The sequence below is a fragment of the Urocampus carinirostris genome, chromosome 6, assembly GCF_059441175.1.
Source record: "Urocampus carinirostris isolate Australia breed hairy pipefish chromosome 6, RoL_Ucar_1.0, whole genome shotgun sequence".
Taxonomy (NCBI): Eukaryota; Metazoa; Chordata; class Actinopteri; order Syngnathiformes; family Syngnathidae; genus Urocampus; species Urocampus carinirostris.
This window is the reverse complement of record NC_142354.1, coordinates 24,250,921-24,271,598: the sequence shown is the minus strand read 5'-3', so window position 1 is coordinate 24,271,598 and position 20,678 is coordinate 24,250,921. Positions and strand designations below refer to the sequence as shown.

General features: G+C 42.2%; 2 protein-coding genes and 1 long non-coding RNA gene across 5 annotated transcripts in view; 1 reads left to right on the top strand and 2 right to left on the bottom strand.

The window, feature by feature from the left end:
* LOC148364316 (uncharacterized) overlaps positions 1 to 19,142 on the top strand; it is an 81,951-nt gene extending 62,809 nt beyond the window's left edge. For 2 of the 3 annotated variants that reach the window (XR_015850740.1, XR_015850744.1), the window contains one exon: positions 13,354 to 13,679. This is a non-coding gene — a long non-coding RNA (uncharacterized LOC148364316). Of the gene's footprint in view, positions 1 to 13,353; positions 13,680 to 18,967 lie in introns of those variants that run through there. The other variant, XR_015850742.1, reaches the window with a different exon arrangement.
* LOC148364315 (uncharacterized) lies at positions 5,697 to 20,568 on the bottom strand. The gene is made up of 6 exons (XM_088338384.1): positions 20,375 to 20,568; positions 17,228 to 17,287; positions 15,704 to 15,829; positions 12,687 to 12,854; positions 8,550 to 8,732; positions 5,697 to 6,979 (listed from the first exon to the last, which is right to left on the bottom strand). Exons 3-6 carry the CDS (start codon positions 15,807 to 15,809, stop codon positions 6,951 to 6,953), a joined length of 486 nt encoding a protein of 161 aa, XP_088194510.1. The 5' UTR covers positions 15,810 to 15,829; positions 17,228 to 17,287; positions 20,375 to 20,568; the 3' UTR covers positions 5,697 to 6,950.
* The window catches only part of col7a1 (collagen, type VII, alpha 1), a 104,177-nt gene continuing 104,003 nt past the window's right edge, over positions 20,505 to 20,678 (bottom strand). Inside the window, exon 103 of the mRNA XM_088337345.1 lies at positions 20,505 to 20,621. Within this exon, the coding sequence (XP_088193471.1) occupies positions 20,505 to 20,621 (117 nt within the window). The remainder of the gene's footprint in view (positions 20,622 to 20,678) is intronic.

Genomic DNA, 20,678 nt, shown 5'->3' with positions numbered 1-20,678 from the left:
CTCACCGACCTACTCACCCATCAATCTACCCACTTATCAATCTACCTACATACCTACCTACCTACCCTCTGACCTACCCATTCATTGACTTACCCACTGACCTTCTCATCGACATTCCCATCCACCTACCTATTCACCCACACACTGATCTACCTATATACCTACCTAGCTTCCCACTCACTAAACGGCCTACCTAACTAAGCTCCCACCCATCAACCTACCGACCTTCCTACCCAGCAACTCACTTACTTTACTGGCGAAAAGACGAGTAAATATTTGGCAACTGCTGACAGTGTTTGCCCTGGTGGAGGTCTCCTCTCTCGGGTGCCTTGTAACCATCATGTAGTGAAACTGTACTCGAACGTGTACTTGATCTGCTTTCGGAAACAAATAAAACTGAGCCTGTTGAAAGTGCACTACACGCTCCCTCCAGGATCTTGGAATCGATATTATGTATAAACGCTGACGAGGAAAAGGACATACACCGGCATGGCGTGGGTGAACAAACATAACATGGGTGTCGGTAGGGTGTTAGCCGCCAGGACGAGCCGACATGCAGGATGCTCGCAAAAAAAAAGTGACTTCAAGAGCGGGACAGAGAAGGAAGATGGAATCGTATGCAAATGAAAACGAAACGCTAAAAGTGAAACGGAGCACATTTCATCGCTATAGCAACGGTCTTTGTACTTGCCGAGGCAAGTGGGTGGCGTGTAGGAGGGGAAAAAAAACTGGGGAGGGATAGCAAAGTGAGCTCCGAAAGACTTTGGCTGGCCTCTTGGTGAGCTGCTCATCAGGCAACTCCTGCCAACCAATCGGCTTCGGGCACTAAACGTTCAAGGTCAGCATCTAAGAAAAATGAGCATCTCTACATTAACATACGAGTTGTACTCAATTCTAGTTGTCTCTTATACGCTGAAGAGGTCACAGGCTAAGACCACGCAAATCTCACACTTGCGCGCGGGCATGATAATTTGGACTTATATACGCCATTATACACGCCGACACCTGTTACTAAGGAGGTGTGCACAATAATTATCGGAATGACTGTTATCAGACTGATAACAGCCTAATATGACGTTAGGTTTTTCGACCCAATAGAAACAAATTCATTTCTTGATTATCACGCTTTATGGGGACCAGAACCCCCCAGGAAAAAAAAAAATCTGCAAATAGAGTTGCACCGACATGAACGCTCCCTAGGGTCCGACTTAGCTTAAGATGACATTCTTCCCGACTGTGAGTATACAAGTGTAACAAAAGAACAACTATAGATCTATAAAAAAACACAGAACACAGAATTGCAATTTAATGAATGATCTTTCTTGCCATAATACAAAAGTACAATAAAATTGTAGGGTTCTTCTTGACCGTCCTGAATGTAGCGGTTACCATGAGTTGTAGCTCCAGGTCATCCATTTCATGCATAAGTGATCTGCCATTAGTGAGAACAGGCACGGCAACAGTAGCTTGTGAGGGTTGTTATGTAGCTTAGCTGTAGCTGTAGGCCAAACTTGCAGCATCGTTATTGACTTCTCTCCCGACGTCACCTCATAGAAGGTCCCCATTACTTTGCGCTCTTCTGACTATCCTCCGATTTAATTGATGAATTTATTTTCTTCGATCCGCTAAAAGCTAGCTGTTGCCGTGCTTCCCAGTTTGTTTTTGTCGACACATTGACTTGGGCACGCGCCCCACTGTGCATACACTGGCCTATGTTAGTTCTGGACACAATCACACCCACCGAACACACAAACCCCTCCCTAATCAGCCACTTTATGATCATGTATTTTTTGAGTATTTTTTGTTGCTGCGAAATGTTAATGCACAAAACTATGGAACTATACCTCGCTCTCCTGGCGCTGACAACCATATATAAATAAACTAGGAGGAGGTTTTGTGTATTTCTTGATAGTTACTGTGGGTAATAGAGTATTACCTGAACATGGTGCCTTTTTACAGAAAAACAACTGTGGAAGTCCATCCTGGTGCTGAGAGGATGGCCACACACACACAACAATTAAGCCTCCTTTTTGGGAATGCTTGGCTTGAATTTGGGGGTCCCAAAAACGGGCTGGATACTGTTGGCATTGATATTTAACTTCTGGGATTTGGCTGAATATTGAGACCAGAAAAAAATAAGCTGACGAGAGCTGTTTGGTTGAGGATTTTTTTTTTTTTCATCCACCCATTATCTGCACCGCATATCCTCAGTTGGGTTGCGAGGTTGCTGCAGTCCATCCCAGAAATCTTTGGGCAGCGGGCAGGGGACACCCTCAACTGCTTGCTAGCCAACTGCAGGGCACACAGAGACAGACAACTCACTTGCTCATTCACACCTAAGGACCATTTGGACCGGGAAATTAACCTGAAATAACTGTTTTTGAAATGTGGGAGGAAACCAGAGTGCCTGGAGGAAATCTGCGCAAGCACGGGGAGAACATGCAAACTCCGCACAGGAATGCTGGTAGCTGGATTTGAACCCATGACCTCTGAATTGTGCCGCAGACGCGCTAAGCACTTATCTGCCGTGCCGCCCGACTGTTATTTCCAAAGTTACAGAATAAAATGGATTTGACATAATTGAAAATGAAACTTACAATGGCTGTAATTTTCCACAGAAGAACATCTTCACAAGTTCAGACTGTATCTAACTGGCTTGTGCAGGTATTCAGATAAGTATGCGGTAGACTCAAGGTCACTTGGAAACATTATTGGGAAAGTACCCAATTACTGGAAACCTTGAAACATCGAACGAATACAGGAAGTATATGTATACGTCGACAAGCATAAGGTGTATATAAAACAACCAAATTGATAATGTGATTAATGATGTGCTAATTAAATAATAAAATGAATATAGCTGAAAACTCATAGGACAATGACAACATACTCAGTGAAACATTATAATGATCTAACATTAAACCCATGCTCACAGATGTTTAACAGGAAGCGTATTTTTCGTGTATTGTTAAGTACATTTTTGCTTAGCTGACAATACAAGGAAACCACAAAAGTCAGCACAGTCAGCCACAGCCTGCATTTTAACCGGTGTCACTCTTTCGACGTCTTTCGAAGGCAGGAAGAGGCCAAACAGGATGAAACTGATGCCACATCAGTCAACCACGTTTTCTATTTTCTGCTCAAAGGCTCCATTATCTCCATATTAACACCCAGCTTTGACTTTCATGGCAAATTACAATAACATCACTTTGATCTCAAATGAAGAGGGGGCAACCACTTCAATCGTATTCAATTACAATTCAGTCCTTAGCGTTTGCTCAGGACAACCTTGACTTTCGGATTCATCGCTGGACAAAGAGGCAGATTATGAAATGAGGGTTATGACAGCTGCACGAGCGAACCTTCACGTGATTTACGCTTTCATGACATTAGAGGCTACTGCTAATTTAAGGTCCTCCAACAAAAAATCCTTTTATATCAAACCATTAAATCAATTATAGCGTCGTGCTCATTTTTGATTCCGTGCCACCAACTTCAATTTACCCTTTCCGGAGACAAACAACTTGTTCAGGTTTTCGAATAAACAGCTGGCAGCAGGTGGGTCTGCCAGTTGTCACGCTGCGCTCTTTGATATTGTGCAGACTTCCGGAAAGGATGCCAGGTGAAGACGTGTGCTCGAGTGGATGCGGAGTCACTGAATGCTGCTACCCGGGGAAATCAGAGCGGGGCAGACGGCGCGGTGAGGAGATGGCTCGGGCGCTCGTGGCCAACAAGCAGAAAATCTGCTCATTGATGAAATAAGCCCATGAAGATGTAACATCCTGATTGGTCATACACACATATGAATAAATTGAAATGATTCGTCTTATGGGTGGCACGGCGGCTGAGTGGTTAGCGCGTTCGCGGCACAGTTCTGAGGTCATGGATGTAATCCAGCTACAAGCCTTCCTGTGCGGAGTTTGCATGTTCTCCCTGTGCTGGCGTGGGTTTCCTCCAGGCTCTCGGGTTTCCTCCCACATTCCAAAAACATGCATGTCAGGTTAATTGGCTGGTCCAAATTGTCCCTTTGTGTGAATGAGCGAGTGGATTGACTGTCTCTATGTGCCCTGCGACTGGCTGGGAACCAGGTAACGGTGTCCCCTGCCCACTGCATGAGGACAGCTGGGATGGGAGCGATCTTGCTGAGGATGAGCAGTGCAAATAATGGATAGATGGATTTGTCTTATGGGGATCCATGACAGGGGAGGCAGGTGGTGAGGTACAGCCGCACCTGTCATCATTTAAATGTAGAATTTAAAATGTATTAAATGGTTGTATTTATTCAGTGTAAAATATCATTCTCGTTTAATTTCACATTTTTTGTATTTTATTTTTGTATTTTTTTTACCTCCCATTCTGGCGGTCAGCATCACCGTGTGGTATGCTGGGACCACGTCAGCGACAGGAAAGATGTAAAGTTATCAACACAGCCCAAAAGACTGTTGGCTGCTCTCTGCCCAGTCTAAAGGACATTACCAGCTTGCATTACCATAGCAGTGCCATTAACATTATAAAATACAACCACCTCTTTGGCCTGTTGCCCTTTAGAAGGCAGTCAAGTCCCTCAATACAAGGACAAACAGGCTCACAGAGAACTTCTTCCCCAGGGTCATGACTACCCTAAACAAGCACACAAAACAGTGAAAACATATCCCACGACTTTTTGAGTTTTTTTTGTTGGTGCTAAATGTTAATGCACAAAACTGTGGAAATATATATCTTGGGACTTATTTTGTTTTTTTTTGTTGCTGCTATATGTTATTGCACTTCTTTTCATTACAATGCACTATTGTTTTTCATTGCACTGTTGTTACTAAGCACTACCTTGTAAATATTTATTTATTTCATTTTCTCTTTAAAGTCGTTGTTACATGTTTACCCTGAAAAACCATGTCCAATCTTGTTGCATACCCTGTTTCAAAACAATGATATCGGTTACAATAAGACAATTCAATTCAATTCAATTACGTTCTAAATATGATTTAAACAACAATGTAAGGTATCAGAGTTTGTAGATCAAAAGTGTGGCACATAATTCTCTTGTCTCATTGAAGACATCTCAGCCACAAAAAAAATAATTAGTTATCGTATTAAATTATCAAAACGTGTCTCTAAATTGAATTGATTTAATTTGAATAAATGCACCTTATATATATTGTTTATTCATATAGAATACTGACTTATTGTCTTCACTTGACATCTCGATGACTCATTCATACAGTGGTTTTACGTCATCAACATTGTTTTATGTGGGGTTCCGATTTACTGTTGACAGAGAGGCCTTGAGTCTGTCCTGATGGACCCATGTGGGGGAAGCAGGGACTGAGGCCGGGTGCTCAAAATGAGGGATTTTGTGATTTAGTGATGTTACAATGTTGAGCGCTCATGGTAGAAATTTCACAATCAGTGGTCCCGATGTCTCGCTAGATCTAGTGACACGGATAGTGATGTCAGATGCTCGGCAGGTTTCAAGCACTTTCGTGCCCCATTCGGTGGGAAAATCAGGTGCCTGCAGGAACAACGCCTTTCGACATCACCTGCGTGTCGGCAGGTAAGTAGGGGTCGAGTCGTTCAATTAGGTTTAGTCAAACTCACAATGCTTCTGAAAAAAATGAAACATCTCTTGAAGGTTATGGTAAATGAGAAGGCGAGCTTTTGCGCACATTATTTTATATTGAGAACAAGGAAGAGGGAGGTGAAGTTACATCAGAATACGCTGGAGAGAAAGTATACCGCCAACAATCCATTTTCCCCAACCTTTTCCAACCACTGGCTCTGCCAAACACCACGGAATTGTGGGTATTTGTAAATATGTCACTAGTGCGGATTGATATTGAAACGTACTCACAAGTAAACAGTGAAAACTCTGTTTATTCAAAAATGAGTACTTTTTTTCTGCATGCATTCACAATCTTCAATCGTCAGCTTCTAAAGGGCAAACATAATCGTCTTCTTGTCACTTTCACCAAACAATCAAAACAAATATTTTCATTGTAGTCATTAAAAAACTCTAGCACCAAATAAGTGAAATGGGTACATTATTTTTGTTGCTGTTACAGTACTTGAAGGGCTCCCCACAGTGCTTCATAAGCCAGGTGGACCACTGTGCTTTTGTTCCCCTGCCTATCAATAAATAGTAACAGCTGGCTACTATGTCAACTTTATTGAGAAGAAAATTTGTAAAATAGTACTGTAAAAACTGGACTATAAGGAGCACATGTTTATAAGCCGCAGCAATTACAATTGCTAAGGAAAATACATTTGCTACAAAGTTAAACATTAAAGGGACCCTAAAGTTGCTCCAAATGGCCTCGTCTCCCTTTCGGGTGCTAGTCTTGCTCAGGCCTTTCAACCTTTGCCTGAGTAGAGAAATTGTATTTTGTTATCAGGGATAAGAGTTAGAGTATCCCTGTTGGGCTCTCCTCCTACTCTCATGTAGGCATTCAGGAATGTTCCTGTTCACTTTACCTTGTATCAGAATTTCTTTCAATTAACGGGAGTTAGGATCGTTTTAGTCAGAATGAGTTCGGGGCTTGTGCTGATCCCCTCATGAGTTTATTCTCGAAGTTAGCTAATAGACCTGACATTGTTGAAATACATCCCATCAAGCCCCAAATCATTCATCAGCACCAATTTCCAATTGATTAATATTGATCAAATGATGTATTCACAACAAGGCTTATCAAGCACTCCGAAGGAAACAAAGACTTGTCAAAACGTATTTCAAAGTCATATACCGGTACATAAAAAATGCTAAGCATCATAATGACTATTTTCTCAAAAATTCACAATTGCCCTTTTCATATGGTGCATGCTTTCAGAAGGAAACACAACACAGGTGTATTTTGAGACATAATAAATTAAGTAAATGAAATATTTACTATTAATATGTAACACTTGATTTTGAAGCTATAGAAAGTTCTATTGAGAAAAAGAAAACTTGTTCACCATCACCGGACTTTTTGCAGCAAGGGACCTCCTGAAAAAGAAAAGGAAGATTCAATAGTAGTGTGTCTGTGTGTCTGTGTTGTATGGTCTTGTCAAGAGATTGGTGTCATTCCACTGTTGTGACAAGGGACATTTAAATGAAGAGATAAAACAAATCTTATGCATTAAAAATCACATAATCGTCTGCGTTTTCAAGTCACATAAGACCTCTCAGAGCACTTTACAATGTGCTTCACACTTACCCATTCACACATACACTCACACTCCGACAGTGTGGAGACAGCCAAATGGTAATGATACTTTCACTGACATGATCCAAGTCCAATGCAGATTGTATCCATCGTTTTGCGATTGTGGACTGCAATATTTTTGATCTTTATTGCGTGATCCCCGAAACCGGATGTGACGAGGGAAACCCAGAAGTGGTATTATTTCGCTGTATTTTTAACCTAAAGCTCAAATAAACATGAGATATTTCTAGAGCAAATAAGTCCAGCACAAAAATGACTTCCACCTTCTTTGTTTCAAATAACTCGTGGGTGCAAGCCTTCTCCTCCTTCTCAATAAAACTGAGAGAAACGAACGCAAGTGGGTCCTGTCTCCGTTTCTGGTCCCTGACTATTTCCATTTGTTTTTTATTATAAAAGTAACCAAGAAACCTACGTCAATAGGAGGTCCCTTGTGAACTAGGGAAACATTTCACTACAGGGGAAGTATTAGGACGTCCTCTGTCGTGTAGGGAGAGACTCTTCAAAGGGGAAAGGCATGGGTGGTCCCCAGTCTTGCTGATAAGCCTGACACCATTTTTACCTCTAAAATGATTGAAAAAACAGATTTTTAAAACGGTATGTGTAAATACTTCCAAATTTGATTTACTCTTTAATTATTTTTGCTTTTGAATCATGAAGGGTTTTATACATTTGACTATAAAAGAGTTTATACGATTGAAATCAAGTTACATTTATTGAGTGCAATGATGAGTTTCACTGAGTAGGCTGAAGTTCAATGACAGGTCACGCTGATCCGAATGCAGAATATTTTGTCTAGTTCTGTTGATAACAGGACTCTGACGCAGGACGGCAGGCATTGTTTGGAGAAGTTGTTTTGTTTTGTCCAGGCAGCGGGACGCTCTTCTCCGACATGGTGGGGCCCACGTGGGGGCTTCCCTGGCACGCCAGTGGGAGGAGCCGGCACACCAGCTTCCGGAAAAGACGTGGGCCGAGAGTAGAAAGGCGGAAGAACGAGAGAGGAGGCTTGACAGAGACTCGAGCGACACTAATTCGGGTTATTCGGCCATATTCGATGGAGTTCACTTAGTTCAATTATTAATGAAATTAAATCTGCCCCCGTGTGGAAATGCCGGTCTCTTGTCCATCTTTTCCATCAAGAAACGAGCGGGCTTTGTTAGGTGAATGTAGATTGTGTTTAATTAATGGAGTCAGATGATTAATTCAAACGATTTGGTAAACGATACATTTTGAATTCCAAACAATCACTGGAAAGCATAGTCCCCTATTCCATATTACGGACCGGCAGTCCCCACTCTGGAATATTAACCAGAACGTTTATGAGTGTGGGTGAGTGTGTTTTTGAGTATGTACCTAGTGCCTTGCCAAGGCAGGCCTCCTCGCACTCCTCCATGTGGAGGAATCGGTTGGCATTGCCCCCGCAGCCGCTATAGACGAAAGGCCTGCACTCTCCGACGTTGCCGTTAAAGTACCAGCGCAGAGTAAAACGCTTGCAGTTGCCCTCCTCCATCGGCACCAGGCACGCTTCCGATTGAGCTGACGGGAACAAAAATACAAATTTATAAAACACGGTGAGTCATAGAAGAAACAGTGCACTTTATAATCTGGTGCTCCTTATAGAAGAGAAAATATGGTAAACAATATTAGAAATGCATAATGACAATCAAATGCTACTATATCCCAATTACAAAGGATCAATTATTTTAGTTTTCAAACCAAATTTCATGAAATTGAAACGAGTCTTTTTGGAATAAGAGAAACCATGCATGTATTTTAAAACGTGTTTGCACATTTAAATATATAAATTTATCTAGTATTTATTTAAATAATATTTCAATAAATCACTTTTTTCTTGCTTGATGAAAAACAATCCTATCCTAAACTTACGTGTTTAAATGCTTTTTGTGTTATTTTTTTTAAGTAGTTTTACTATAAAATATGGCCAAAATATAATGAAATAAGAATTTATTTTTTTTACTCCTTTACTAAAAATGTAATATATAGAATATATATTGGAAAATAGTGATAAATAACACTGAAAAAATATTTAAACTTGTTGTTATAATTGGATAGCAAAAGTATTCTATAATTAGTATCCTTAGTATCCTATCATTTGTGTTTTAGGGGTGATGGACCCATGTGGGGGAGTCGTAAACTGGAGGCAGGGGTGCTCAAATAGAGGGATTGCATTTAATAACAAAATGAAATACAAAATGATAAACACACCTGGGTCCACAAAACAACAAATGGATAAGTCTAATTCTGAAACAAAGACCAAAACTTGAAATGGAAAATGCAAGGGGACCAAAAAAACAAAGTAATAAATAAATAAATAAGTAAAAAAAACCTGGCGTAGTGGTGGCATTAAATGAAAATGACACAAAACAAGCCTGCTTGTCCAGACAGTCATATACTGTATAAAGTGCTGTGCCTAGTTCCAATGTTGGTTACGGCCCCCTGGTGGAAGGAGGCTTGCTGGACCCTAACAAATTAGTACAGTATCCTATAATTATTATCCATCTGTCTAGATGAATTGTAAGCTACATGCTATGCATGAGGGTATCTTGTTGTTGCTAACTGTTTAGCAATACTTAATATGTATTAAGCTTAATCTGTTTATATCTATGTAGCAGTGTAGTCATCTTCTGTATCTTTAAACAGAGCTTCCAAACCATCCATCCATTAATCCATCTATCATTACACTAGTTAGCTAGTTATGTATTCATTCATCCATCAAACTTGTCAGGTAGCTATGTATTCACCCATCCATCCATTTATCCTTAAATTAGTTCGCAAGCTGTGTATTCACCCCTCCATCAATCCCTCTATTCAGCAAGCTTGTTAGGGGCCGGTCACACAGACACTTGCGGCTGAATCACGGCCAGAAATTTCTGCCTGTGAGGCGGACGCTATTGGACGCTTTGAGATCGCCATTCAGACGAGATACAGCAGTGCTTAACACGCAGTCGGAAATTCGTGCAAGGGTGCTCAATTCTTCAGAGCGTGGGTACACAGCCTTTCACGAGCGTAACGAGGCTGAACCACGGCCAGAAGTTTCTGGCCGTGAAGCAGACACTGTTGGGCGCTATTGGACGTTTTGAGACCGCCATATAGACGAGATACAGCAGTGCTTTACTCGCGGTCGTAAATTCACACGCGGTTGGCCGCGCGAAAAACTTTTGAGCTGCTCAAAAGTTTGAGCACGTGTTAAACTGCGTGCCGCACACGTGGTCAACACGAGGTAATGACGCGGAATGACGTGCTCTGGCCGCGGCCAGGGCGTGGTTACACATGGGTAGGACGGGAAATTTCAGCGGGTAATCGTGGGTGGAGCATGGTAATAGCATGTTCTGCGCCTGTATCGCGGTGTTATTATGTGAAATTAGCGTGTTACGCGTGTGACAGTCAAACGCCTTTCTCCGCGTATATACAGCGCGATTTGCCGAGCACACGTCAGTTGTGCTCGAGACGTCAAGGGGGTGAACATGGATCCCCGTCAGCGTAGTGACCTCGTCTTAATCCATTTTTATTTCTTGACATTTCTTTTCAAGATAATAAAATAAAAATGATGCCATAGCTTGAAATCTTGATCTTCACGGGACTGTGTCTTGAGCGGTAATGATTTCTACAGCCCGGTGTTATCCGAGAAATGCATCCCTGCCGAGATTTGCATCCCCTCGCTACTACAACCACTTTTACCTCGTTTTATCTCACTTTTAGGGAATGTAATGGCGAACATATAACCAAAACCACTTCGTCTTGCATTTGTTGGGAATGTAATACAACTTAAACCATTCTGTCTTTGTTTTTGTTGTGAACGTAATCGAACGGTAAATCCTCCCCCCCTCGCGTGAACGCGCATTCTGCTGCGCTTCCAACAAAAGCGATCGTATTCTATATAAAACGCTTATTAAAACAATAAAGCGAGCTAATTATAACAATTGGGAGATCCTAGTCTATATAACGCGTTTATTTAAACAATAAAGTGCGATCGTATTCTACAAAATGCGTTTGTTAACGCGGATGAAAAAGTCAAAAGCGATCGCAGCAGAATGCGCGTTCACGCGAGGGGGGTGGCGGGGTGGGGGTGTTGCGTAGGAGTCGGATTTGGGCACAACACCGGCTCGGGAGCTTTTATACCCGTGGTCCACACGAGAAAATGACGCAGAAATGACGCGATGAGGAAGCGGAACAGTCGCCGGCGTCTGTTTTGCGGGCATACCACCGATGAACAGCGGGTTGGCCAATTTTGCGCATTTTCCATCGCGGGCAACCACGGGCAAAAAAAAAACGCTAAATTTTAGCCGTGATTCAGCCGCAAACGGCTGTGTGACCGGCCCCTTAGCTAGCTGTTTATTCATCTATCCACCCATCATGCAAGTTAAGTAGCCATCCTTCCATCCAGCCTGTAAGCTAGTTAGCTAGCTATGAACCCATCTATCCACCACACGATTTACCCAACCATCCATGAAATTAATCATCTAGCTATGCATTCATCCATCAATCCTTCCATCCAGTAAGCTTTTTAGCTGTATATTCCTGCAGCCATCAATCTACTTAGCTAGTCATGTATCCATCATCCATCCGTCCATCCATCCTTGTGTGAAGCTAGTTAGCCAGTTATGTATTCACCCATCAAAGTAGTTAGCTAGCTATGTATTCATTTATCACAGTAGTTAGATAGCTTTGTATTCACCCATCCATCAAACCAGTTTACTAGCTGTGTATTCACCCATTTATCCATCTACTAACTAGTTAGCTTTGCTGTTTATTCATCCATCCATCCAGCTACTTAGCTAGCTAGATATCCACCCATCCATCCATGTATCACGCTGGTTAATTGGCTGTGTAGTCACCCATCCATCCATCTTCTCCAACGAGTTAGCTTTGCTGTTTATTCATCCATCCATCCAGCTAGTTAGCTAGCTAGATATCCACCCATTCATCCATCCATGTATCAAGCTGGTTAGTTGGCTGTGTATTCATCCATCCGTTTAGCTGGCTATGTATTCACCCATCTACCCATCCAGTTAGCTGGCTGTGTATTCACCCATCCATCCATCCAGTTAGCTGGCAGTGTATTCACCCATCCACCCATCCAGCTACCAGGCTGTGTATTCACCCATCCAGCCATCCAGTTAGCTGGCTGTGTATTCACCCATCCATCCATCCATCCAACCATCTGTTTACCTGGCTGTGTATTCATCCACCCATCCATCCATTTATCAAGCTAGTTATGTAGCTGTGTATTCACCCATCCATCCATGCATCCATATATCAAGCTACTTAGCTAGATTTGTATTTATCTATCCATCCATATATGTCATTATACAATTAATTTTGTGTAGGTTGAAAGAAAGCACGTGCTTTGGTTTTGTTACGAATGGATCTCGCTTAATAACATGTGTTTTTAAACCACCCTATTTGGTGACCTGATAGGGTTCAACTCCCAGTATGTTGACTTCGTAAAAGGATCAGTGACCTTCCTACCTTGGCCTTGGGCTGTTTTGGTGGACCTGACGGTCCTGGGCTTGGCTGCTTTCGGATTCGGAACTTTTCCGGCCTTGGGAGTCGGAACTTTGGCCGCCTTCTTGCCACCGACTTGCACGACTTTGGGTGCGCTTTTGCCTTTGATGGGTTCCTTTCCGTCAGCTCCAACTGTGGAAATGCAGATCGCAGCTTTTTCACAACATGAAAAAGCTTCAGTTTGGTTTTTCCTAGCCGCCCTCGAATATAACACGGAATGGGTCACGACAGCATTTTAAAATATACGCCGGGATGAGGTCCTGCTGAAAAATTGATTTGCAAACCTCAGGCAATGAAAAATTTGCACGCACTTCCCAGTTTCAGTTCAGCAACACTTCCTCGGACGTTATTTGAGCTTGATAATATACATTTAAAGATAATTGAGAGAGAAGATGGACAAATAGAGTGTTGTTTGGTACCTTTAGGGCCGTTGCTAGACCTGAGTCTCAGTGGGGGGCTTATAGAATGTCCGGAATGTCCCAAACATTTTCTCGCACGGCACTGTTGCCAGTGTTTTTCAGGAATGTGATAGCTTTTTAAAAAATTTACATTTTTTATCGTATTTTGGAGTTCATTTGTTGTTGCACTGAAAAGTCAATATTTTTAATAGACATTTTGTTGTGTCTTGCAGGGATTCCAGATTAGCTCCATAAAATACAACTGTCAACGACCACGATCCCGACCACGTCTTCTCTCCAGTCTCGACTTGCGACCCGTTTTTGTTCCCGACCACGTCTGCTCTCCTGTCCTGGCTTACGACCCGTTTCTGTCCCCAACCACGTTTTTGCTCTCCTGTTTTTCCGTCCCTGACATTGCCATCTCCCGCTACGGAAGATCCATTTCCGTATTTGGATCACAATCTGATTGCGAGAGCAACTTGCTTCCCGCGTCCAGCGAGTATCGGATCGTGGGCGCAGCCCTTCCTCTTTCCTCCAATAAACCTTGTGAGAAAGGTAACGCAAGTGGGTCCTCTTTCCGTTCTGGTCCTGACATTAAATCTTAGTGATGGAAAATGAATTGAGGAAAATAAGCACTCAATAATTGTTTCATGATCAAATTTTCCATCTCTGAATCACACTAATTGTGAGCCTCTGGAAGACCCCCAGTAGACCAGTAGAAGATTTATGGCCCGAGCCTGAACCCGAACCCGAACCCGAGGCAATTTCGGGCCGGGTCGGGCCTGAAATGTCAGTCATACGGTCGGGTCGGGTCGGGTTCGGTCCTGCTTTTTTTTTTTTTTTTTTTTTTTTTTTAAATTAATTAATAATTATAAATATATGTTCATTAAAAATATATACTTAAACTATGTATGGATACTAATAGAATACGATCGCTTTTGTCGGAAGCGTACATTGATGTTGGTGACATTTTCATCCGCGTTAAAAAACGCAATTTGTAGAATACGATCGCGCTTTATTGTTTAAATAAACGCGTTATATAGACTAGGATCTCCCAATTGTTATAATTAGCTCGCATTATTGTTTTAATAGGGCAGCACGGCGGCGCAGTGGTTAGCGCTTGTGCGGCACAGTTCATGTCATGGGAACCTGTCGTGGGTTCAAATCCAGCTCCAGACTTCCTGTGCGGAGTTTGTATGTTCTCCCCGTGCTTGCGTGGGTTTCCTCCGGGCACTCCGGTTTCCTCCCACATTCCAAAAACATGCATTTCAGGTGAATTGGCCGGTCCAAATTGTCCCTAGGTGTGAATGAGCGAATGAGTTGTCTGTCCCTGTGTGCCCTGCAATTGGCTGGCAACCAGTTCAGGGTGTCCCCTGCCCACTGCCCGGAGATGGCTGGGATGGGCTCCAGCCCCCCCGCGACCCTAATGAGGATAAGCGGTACGGCTAATGAGATGAGATGAGATGAGATTATTGTTTTAATAAGCGTTTTATATAGAATACGATCGCTTTTGTCGGAAGCGTACATTGACGTTGGTGACATTTTCATCCGTGTTAAAAAACGCAATTTGCAGAATAAAATCACGCTTTATTGTTTAAATAAACGCGTTATATAGACTAGGATCTCCCAATTATTATAATTAGCTCGCTTTATTGTTTTAATAAGCGTTTTATATAGAATACGATCAGGGGGGGGGAATTTTCATAGGAGTCGGAAAAGGGCACAACACGTCAACACCCCCTCAATGAAAGTGCTGCGCTAAAATCTTAAGGACGTACTACTACTGCTGCTGTGGATTATGGCCCAATGATCAAGTCGTCAAAATGACGGACGCCCTTAAATGTTTTCGCTACCTCAAAAAAAAAAAACCGTCAATGACAGATTGTCGCTTAATGTAACATCTGCAGTGCAGACACAGAAATATAAAAGATGTAAATGTTTATACAGTTTTATTTAACTTAGGCCTAGATGTTGTAACAAAAGGCAGAGTTTAATTTGTTATCATAAATCACCCCTCCTTATAAATAAAATATGTAATTTCGGGCCCCTTTCGGGCCGGGCCAGCAAATCCAGTTAATTAGTCGGGCTCGGTCCGGGTCGGGTTTAATACCCCTCGGGCCTGCGTCGGGCTCGGGTGCTTTTTTTTGGCCCGATCTTACCTCTAACCCCCAGCCCTCCTTTAATTCACTAGTCCGGCCCCCGAGTTTAAATGAGTTTGATAGTTTGAGATTTATCTGTTAGTGATTGATTGATTTTTATATTGGTTTTTATTGCTTTGGTTCAATTTTTAGATCCATGTTCAAACACGAAATTTAAGAACAGGAGAATGGTACCAGGACTTCTTGTGGAAAACCCAATTTTGCCCAATTGCAGCCGGACCCAAGCGTCGGCAGCCCTCAAGTCCATTTAGACCCTCGTTAAGAAACGGACAAAAAATGTAATCCAATTCTTAAGCTAAGCATGAACTTTTTTCAATGTTGCCATTTTATATTTAAAATAGCGTTCACTCAATCCAAGTGAGAGAAGAGGACGATCAATCATGAATTGATATAAGCCCCGCCCCCCCCAGGCCAAGTCCAATACCGCCGGTGCTGTTGTCAGCAGGAGGGAAGTAAAGCAGCTCGTCCACGGGGTCGTCATATTTCTTGATGGTGTAAACGTGCTCATAGTCGGGGTCGTCGCTGTTCATCACCACTCGCACTTCGCGACCTGAAAAAGCCAACAAACGCTACACGTCACAATCAGAAGCCGAAGAGGTCGCGCCCAATTCATACACTCCCGTCTCCTGCAATGAGGGGGCGATGTTCGGGAACCGGACGGCTCTTTGAAGTGAACCAGGAGAGCTGGTTCCTCTTTAATGATGAGCTGGCTCCTTTCTCTCTCTCCGTCTCTGTCTCTAGCTCTCTTTCTCGCTCTTCCTCGCTCATCTTTTTCACGCTCCGTTTCTCCATCTCTCTTTTGGTCTTTCTGTCTTTCTTTCTTTCACCTTCTTTCTATCTTTGTCTCACTCTTTCTCTGTTTCTGCCCGTCCATCTGTCTGTCCGTCCATCTCTCTCTCTCTCTCTCTTTAACTCTTTCTCTCTTTCTCTCCCCTATGTCTGTCTTTCTGTCTGTCTGTCTGTCTGTCTCTCTCTCTCCAACTTATCCACGCTCTGTTTCTCTATCTCTCTTTCGGGTTTTTTCTCTTTCCTTCTCTCTTTCTCCTTCTTTCCCTTCCTCTCTCTTTCTGACCCCCTTTGTCTCTCTCTTTTTATGTCTCTTTCTTTCTCTCTCTCTTTCAACCTCTCTTTTTACCTTGATCTCCCCTCTCTCTCCCTCTTGATTCCACTTTCTCTCTCCCTCGCCTCTCTCGCTCACTCTTGTGCTTTTCTTTCACACTATTGTCTTCTCTCTTGTTCCCTCTCTGTTTCTCTTTCTCTGTTTCTATTTTTATCACTCGATTTCTCTCTCTGTCTTTTTTTCTCTGTCCCTGTCTCTTCCCCCCTCTCTGTTGTTATGTCTCTCTTTCTCTTCCATAATTTCTCAGTTTCTCTCCCTCTCTTTCTCTCTCTTTCCGTCTATCACCTTTTACCTCTCACCCTCTCTCTTTTTCTCTGTTTCTTTTTCTTTCTTTCTCAGTCTATTTCTCTCACTCACTTTCTTTCAGTCTCTCTCTTTCTCGTTCTTTCCTCCCCTCTTTCTATCTTTCCTCGTCTATCTTTATCTCTCTTTTACTCGCTTCCTCCTCTCCCTCTTTCTATCTCTCCTCGTCTATCTTTCTGTCTTTCTTTCTCTTTCAGTCTTGATCACTCTTATTTTTTAAAATTAATTTTGTGTATCGTTAACATATAACTTAAAACGGAAATCAGAAGAGCCTTTTGGGAGCCAAAAGAACGGTCTATTTTCAGTGAGGGGAGTAATTTCCATCACGACCAAGGAGGAACCTGCTATTGGGGGACAGAGCATTTGAGAAGTACAGGACTTTTTAATAGAATTTGAGTGGAACGCAAATGATGATCTGCGATGATAGGTGATGGTAACGCACCGCCGTTAAACTTGAAGAAGAAGATGAAGGGGAAGGGGCCAGACGCAGAAGTAATAGAGAAGGTGACGGACGGGCGCACTCACCCTTGTCAGTCTTTGCCGCCAGTTGCTCTGATTCCGAGAAGATGTCCGACCCCGAGCGAGCTACGTGAACGGCGAAAAGAGGCACCCGAGGAAAGCAGACAGAGAAGATAAACGACCTTTAAGTGTTTCCACCCGGTAGGACATGACAAGCTAACAAAAGCTTCAAAAAACAATCGTCCCAAAAGTCACCGCAAAAAGAACCGTATAACACAGGAAGCTTCTATGTGACCGTGGCATGCAACAGCAGGCGTGGACATAATTGAGCACGCCATCGTGCTGATAAATAAATCATAGGTGGAATAATTAAATTGGTTTTCCTTCTCATTGATTCACTCGCCTGTTTATTTCGCGGCATGCATTGAATTAGATTTAGCTTATAAACCTATAGTCTGAACTAGAGGCCCAAACCCGACCCGAACCTGGGTTTAAAATGTCACTCAAGTCAGGCTGGTCGGGCTTCTCTCTCGCCATTTTTTTTCCCTTTCGTGGAGAATCTACATAGTATGCACTTACTTTTACTCAAGTAATTATTTTGATAAAGAAAATGCTTACCAAACTATCAGTTCAACTCAAAAATCACTAAATCGAAATACATTTTCCTCCTTGGTTTTGGGGTAAAAGACGCGCAGCTTCCTCCTTCCACCTCCCTCACATTGTGTTAAATATGGTGAAATGACATCTGAGCCCTTTGGTATTCTGCAGGGTTCAGTACTTGGCCGCCTTCTTTTCAGCATTTACATGCTCCCATTAAACCAGGGGTGGCAAACACGTGGCTCTAGAGCCGCATGCGGCTCTTGGCCAATAAGAATGTGGTTCTTTGCCTCATCATATTTTATTTATACTGTGGCTCTTTGCCTTGTTTAACGTTTATTTTTTTGTGTATTGAGAGTGGACACTTTCCTTGAAATCAACACAAGAACAATACTTGTTGTATTGTAAGTAGAGGAGTGTGTTATGGGAAATAATATGTTTTAATTGTGTGTGTTTATGTGTGTCTGTGTCATGGCAGGTCAGTGCGTGGTGTGGCTCTTTGACTCTCACAGTTAAAATTTTTGGCTCTTTGTGTCAAACACCCCTGGTTTAAGTGATATTATTTGCAAGTATAATATCAGTTTCCATTGCTACGCAGATGACACTCAACTATATCTTCCGATGGAGGAATCTGCCACACTTAATTGTGGAAATTCGGAGGCCTGCCTCACTGAGATAAAAGAGTGGATGTCACTCAACTTCTTGCGCCTAAACTCTGAAAAGACCGAAATGTTATTGGTCCATCTAAATGCCGTGACTTGTTCTCAAAAACTGCTCTGAACATTGACAATTGTAAGATCACCCAGAGTGACTCAGTTAAAAATTCGGATGTCATATTTGACCCCGATCTGTCCTTTCAAATACACGTTAAGAATATTACGAGAACTGCTTTTTTTCCATCTTCGCAACATTGCTAAAATTCGTCCTATCCTGTCTCAGTCAGATGCAGAAATTATAATTCACGCATTTGTTACTTCCTGTCTCGATTACTCTAATGCACCACTCTCCGATCTCCCGAAGTCCAAAATCAAGAGCCTCAGCTGGTACAAAATGCTGCACCGAGGCTTTTAACTAAGACAAGAAAGTTTGATCACATTACCCCGTTTTTAGTTAACCTGCCTTGGCTCCCTGTTAGCTTAAGATGTGATATTAAGGTTCTGTTGGTATTATACAAAATCATACATGGACTTGCTCCCTCATGTCTTTCAGATTTAATTTCCCCCTATGTTCCGGTCTGGACCCTTCGCTCTGAAAACACTGGTCTACTAGTGATCCCAAGAGCCAAGAAGAGATCCGCAGGTTCGAGAGCGTTCTCCATTCTGGCCCCGGTGCTGTGGAATGCTCTTCCCTCTGATATTCGATCTGAAACCTCAGTGGAAATGTTTAAATCTAAGCTTAAAACACACTTCTACTCTATAGCATATGAATAACCTATACTTTATGTGGATAATATGTGTATCATTTGCCCTGATGTAGGTAAAAAGTCTGTAATAATAATTTGCAATAGTCTTTGATCTGTTTAGCCCTTTGAGACTGTTTGTGATTAAGGGCTATACAAATAAACATGACTTGACTTGACTCACATCAGACGTCATTTCTGCGTCTTGCACATAGCTTATAAGCTTCATAAACTTTCTTTCTGCATTTTGGCCGAATTTATCCCTATTTGCAGCTAGTAATCTGCATAATTTGATTTTCTAGTCGATATTAATCGCTAACCACAATTGCATGACACTGGTGGCGACAGGGATCAAATCCGGATGGTGGCGGTTAGAATACCGTATCCTAATCAACAGCCTATTAGGGACATATGTGGCGTTGGAAGATCAATGGGTTTTACCATATTAGCACAATATTTTTAGTCACAGTACCAGATACAAATGTTAGAGAAATGAGAAAAACGTGATTAAAAATCTGTATTAAATGTTTTTTTTAACTTTTTCTTAGCTCAAACTAAGCATTGTAGGTAAAAAAAACATTGTGAAAATACTTGTGGCCAAAGATATAGTTATAACTTTCAGGATTATCAAATTACTTCCCACAATGCCTTTCCCTTCATCCGGTTCAGAATCTCACGCGCTCGTTAAAACTTTGCGAATCGGGGATACAACACTCTATATCAGTGGTCCCCAACCTTTTCTGTACCACCGGTTTAATGATTGACAATATTTTTGCGCTCCAGCCCAATAATAACATAAACAACCGGGAACCGCGTCAAGTGTAATGATTTAAAAAAAAAAAAAAAAGTCTTTTCATGTGGCGTCTATATGACTATAAGTCTAGTGGATAGGATCCGATGCTCTCCCCATAACAGTCCGAGTTTGATTCCCGTTGGATCCAATTCTTGCAATTGTGATCAGCAATATATCTTAACTGATCAACCAATGCCCAAATATGGTACTTATTCATTTTTAGTGCAACCCTAGCCCTTACTGTAGTTTCAATTCTTAATCTGGTGCGCCATACAGTGCGAAAAATAGGAAAACTGGCAGTGAAAGAGTTAAAGGACAGCCTGCCCCAGCACGCTATATACAATATGACTCATGCTGAATTACACAAAGCCAAACAAAAAAAAAACTCCCCCATCCATCTCGTGCCATGCAATGTTTCACTCACCTCCACATGCTGCGCATCAGACAGATGGACAGGACACACAACCAGAAGAACAAAAAAAAAAATAAGAAAACACAAGTCAGCTCCAAAATGTGGCGGCGCCACTGTCGTTGGCGGATTTGAGTCTTACATCTTATCCCAAGTTCATTTTGGGGACAGCGCGCCTTTGAATTAGCAATGCAAACGGCGTCTGAGACTTACCACAGTGCTGACTCATTTCCGTGCGTACGTATTCTCTGACATCACTCTCCTGAATGGCAAAAGAAAGGGAAACAAATAAAACACTCACAAATAAATATGGTCTCAC